The 3,721-nt window shown below is 31.0% G+C and overlaps 1 protein-coding gene across 1 annotated transcript; it reads right to left on the bottom strand.

Annotated features, from left to right (window-relative positions):
- Positions 1–1,137: 1,137 nt before the first annotated feature.
- On the bottom strand, positions 1,138–1,485 carry LOC131058373 (pentatricopeptide repeat-containing protein At3g14330-like). Its single transcript, XM_057992248.1, has one exon. The coding sequence runs from the start codon at positions 1,483–1,485 to the stop codon at positions 1,138–1,140; it is 348 nt and encodes a 115-aa protein (XP_057848231.1).
- Positions 1,486–3,721: the final 2,236 nt, after the last annotated feature.

Genomic DNA, 3,721 nt, shown 5'->3' with positions numbered 1-3,721 from the left:
TATATATTAATTCTATTTAGTATTGTTTTAATTGTTTACTAATTAATTTTCTTAATTAAAAATATTTTATTTTATTTATTTTTTGTTTCAATAATTATTTTTCAATTTAACTTTTTAAATAAATATCCATTGTGTTTGAATTTGAGTTAATATATTATCAATGATAAAAAAAATATTAATGAAAAACAAACAAAAATTAAATTAAATCATTTTTACCAAGTTCACTAGTAATCACTCTTTTAAAATATTTACCAAATTGAAAGGTAAAGTTATTCTATAATGTATCCTTGAATAATTAGTAGAGTAATAAAAAGAGAATAAAAAAAGTAATGTAATTTTTTTTTTAAAAATTAATTAAAAAGGTAAAACATTATTAAACAAATATTAAAAACTATAAAGACTAAACTATAAAATCAAAGAGAAAATAAAAATCGGCAAACTAGATAACTAAGTTATATGAAATTTTCATATAGACTAAAATTAATTGAATAATAGTGAACCAATTAGTAAGACCTAGATAACTTATTTAATACTTAAAAGAAGAAAACAAAAACATTCTACAATACTTTAAATTTTTAATTATAAAATTATATTATTCTAACAAATTATTATTTAAATGCTCATTATTAAGATTGAAATTATTATTTACATAATCTATATAAAAATTAAATCATTATAAAAATAAAATAAAACAAAATTATATATATATATATATCTTTTTAAAAAAAAAATTTATTAAAAAAATTATTAAAATATTTTGTTATAATAAACCTTATTATAAAAATATCTTTCTCCAAATGACCTTTTTGACACTTGCTTTTCTTATTTCTGCCATTGTTTTTACTGTAGTGCTCGTAATAATGGCAGATCAATGTGTTTCACAGTTGAGGGAGACCGTGCAACTCCACCCGCCACCATCGTTTCAGGAGAATCTGAAGTTATACTTTTTGCATTTGAGAAAGCACTAGAAATATGTCATCTTTCTCTTTCTGTATATTGTCTTCTCTGCAGCGATATTAAGAGCCAGTTACGCCCTTCGCGGATGGTGTAAGCAAATCGGATCCATACCCAGTTGGTGAAGTTTCGTCTCATCTAGGCTCATGTATTATGTTTTTGTTAGTCATTTGTGTGATATTTCTAGCTCAATATTGATGTCCAAGACGAAACGTCTGGATGATCCATCTTGTCTAATACTTGGCGTGCATTGTCAAAACTCCTACATTTAGCACACATATCTATCAGAGAATTTAACACAGGGATCTCATACTGAATTCTGCTCCTAATCATTTCTCCATGATTCTGTATACTCTCTTCAAGAGCTGCCAGCTTGGCACAACCGGAGAGAACGATGGCGAAGGTCCGTGAGCTTGCTTCTAAAACTGCCTCTCGCATTTCTTGAAAAGTCTGCAGGACCTCATCATCCCAAACCATTTTGTGCATACCAGCTATCATTACCGACCAGGATACGTTAGCTCGTTGAGACATTTTATCAAACACATCGCATACTATGTTTAAATCTTCTCATTTTACATACATATTTACAAGGTTACTTCCGATGAAACGCAGATGGTGTTGTGTAAGATTTTCTCTTGTATGTCAAGAGAGATGCATCACAATATTTTAGAATTCTTTTCTTAAATTTTCTATCTTAGAGTATGAATTTTATTTCACATTAGCATTTTAGTGTATGTGTTTGTTGTTGGAATCGGGTAGATTAGTTTAGTGTTCTGAATTGTACTCATCTATAATTTTGTCTTTCATTCGAACTTCATTTTGGCGCTTTGGCTTTCGAGGCCTCATCAAGGTGTTGATTCTATTCACACCACCTATCAAACTAGCTTTTTCACTACCTTCACAATCTCACCCAATCCTTGAGACTTGATTTCCAGGACCATGGTACTAGGCACCCTGGTCCTAAATCAGTTTCATGCACCCTCCGCCATGGTCCTTTGAGAAAAGGGCCAATTTGGGGCCTCATAACAGTGACATAATTTTAGCAGAGACCTAGATCCCGTGTCGGCTTGTGTTAGAGATATAATTTGTTTATCAACTAGAAAGTATATAAGGAGGTCTACCCCTCTTATTTTAAACATAGTGAATTTAAATCAAGATTTACACTCTAGCAAATTCAAGTGAGCAAGCAATCAATCTTTCATAAAAAAATGGAGCAAAAGTGAAGTCAAGTTTCAAACATTCAAAATGAAGACAACACACATGAAACCCTAATTCCTTTGTGGAAGTCAAACAAAAATTCATTGAGGTATATCATTAGTGTTTCAAACATTTTCACAAAAATTTGCTCTTTTCATAGCTTTAGTGTCTTAAATTGTACTCGTTTATAATGTTGCCTTCATTCGAACCTCACTTTGGTTCTTTGGCTTTCGAAGCCTGATTGAAGTGTTGATTCTATTCACACCACCTATTAAACCTTCTTTTTCACTACCTTCATAGTCTCCCCCAATCCTTGAGCTCTAACTTCTAGGACCATTGTACTAGGTGCCCTGGTCCTAAATCAAGACCATGGCACACCAAAAAAGGCCCGATTTGGGGTCTCATAAAAGTCACATAGTTTTAGCAACAACCTAAATCTTGTGTCAGCTTGTGTTAGAAATTTAATTTGTTTATCAACTAGAAAGTATAAAAGGAGGAATACCACTCTTATTTTAAACCTAGTGAATTGAAATCAAGATTTATACTCTAGCAAATTCAAGTGAGAAAGTAATCAGCCTTTCATCAAGAATTGGAGTAGAAGTGAAGTCAAGTTTCAAACATTGAAAAATGTCATCCATGATCTATGTTTTATGAAGACAACACACATGAAACCCTACTTCCTTGACAAAACTTCATTGAGGTATATCATTAGTATTTCAATCATTTTTAGCCTTCCCCTCAAAAGGAAAGCATTTTACCTGTAGGCTCTCATTTATATTTATCGATTCAATTTTATGGTTAATTCCAAAAATAAGAATTCCCAACAATTTTCCCTTTCTCTCTATGTGTAGGGACAAGTAGAAATTTGCACTTAATTGGATCGACAGAGTTCACAAATACAAACAGGTTTAGCTCTCGACGGTAGAAAATTTGAAGGATTGTGGCAAGTTGATACTACCTAGTCCCAAGAAATTAGACCAAAATTCTAATAATAGATTCCAAACAACTTATATTGCCCATAATTAAGTCAGTGGCTCTATGTGACATCTATAGCTTATTGTTTCTATCAGAATACTTTGATTATCACCTATTTTGCCATAATTATCAAACAATCAAATCAAATCAATTCAACAAAGGAAGGAGAAAGCTCCTACCCAAGAGAGACCTAGAATCTAATTAGAATCTCAATCTTCTAAGTCTAGATCTATTAGATTCCTTCTCCTTCCAAATGTAATGGTTAATTAGGTCTATTAGTGGTTTTATTATCTTAATTTAACCCTAGCCCTAATTTTCCACAGTCACAATTAGTAGTTATCTAATGTTTATTCTATTGTCAAGCCCATGCAAAATGTTATTTTTTCAAGGACCACAATGAAAATTAGAGGGATCGGCGCTTCTTATTCAAATATTTTAAATTTTTCATTTCTTTCCTCCCTTATTTGATTTTTTAGATTAGTGACTATCATTTAACCTAATCTAATTAAATATACACCATAACCTTTTTTCTATGTAAGGGTTTCTATACTTCAATGCTCTAAAAAATAATTGCATGGCTAGAAGACACCTACAA

This window comes from Cryptomeria japonica, chromosome 5 (genome assembly GCF_030272615.1).
Source record: "Cryptomeria japonica chromosome 5, Sugi_1.0, whole genome shotgun sequence".
Classification (NCBI taxonomy): Eukaryota; Viridiplantae; Streptophyta; class Pinopsida; order Cupressales; family Cupressaceae; genus Cryptomeria; species Cryptomeria japonica.
Note: the sequence above shows the minus strand (reverse complement) of the source record. Positions and strands in the feature narration are given on the sequence as shown.

Coding starts and splice junctions, on each gene's coding strand:
- LOC131058373 (XM_057992248.1), bottom strand. CDS start 1,485: ATGTCTCAACGAGCTAACGTATCCTGGTCGGTAATGATAGCTGGTATG.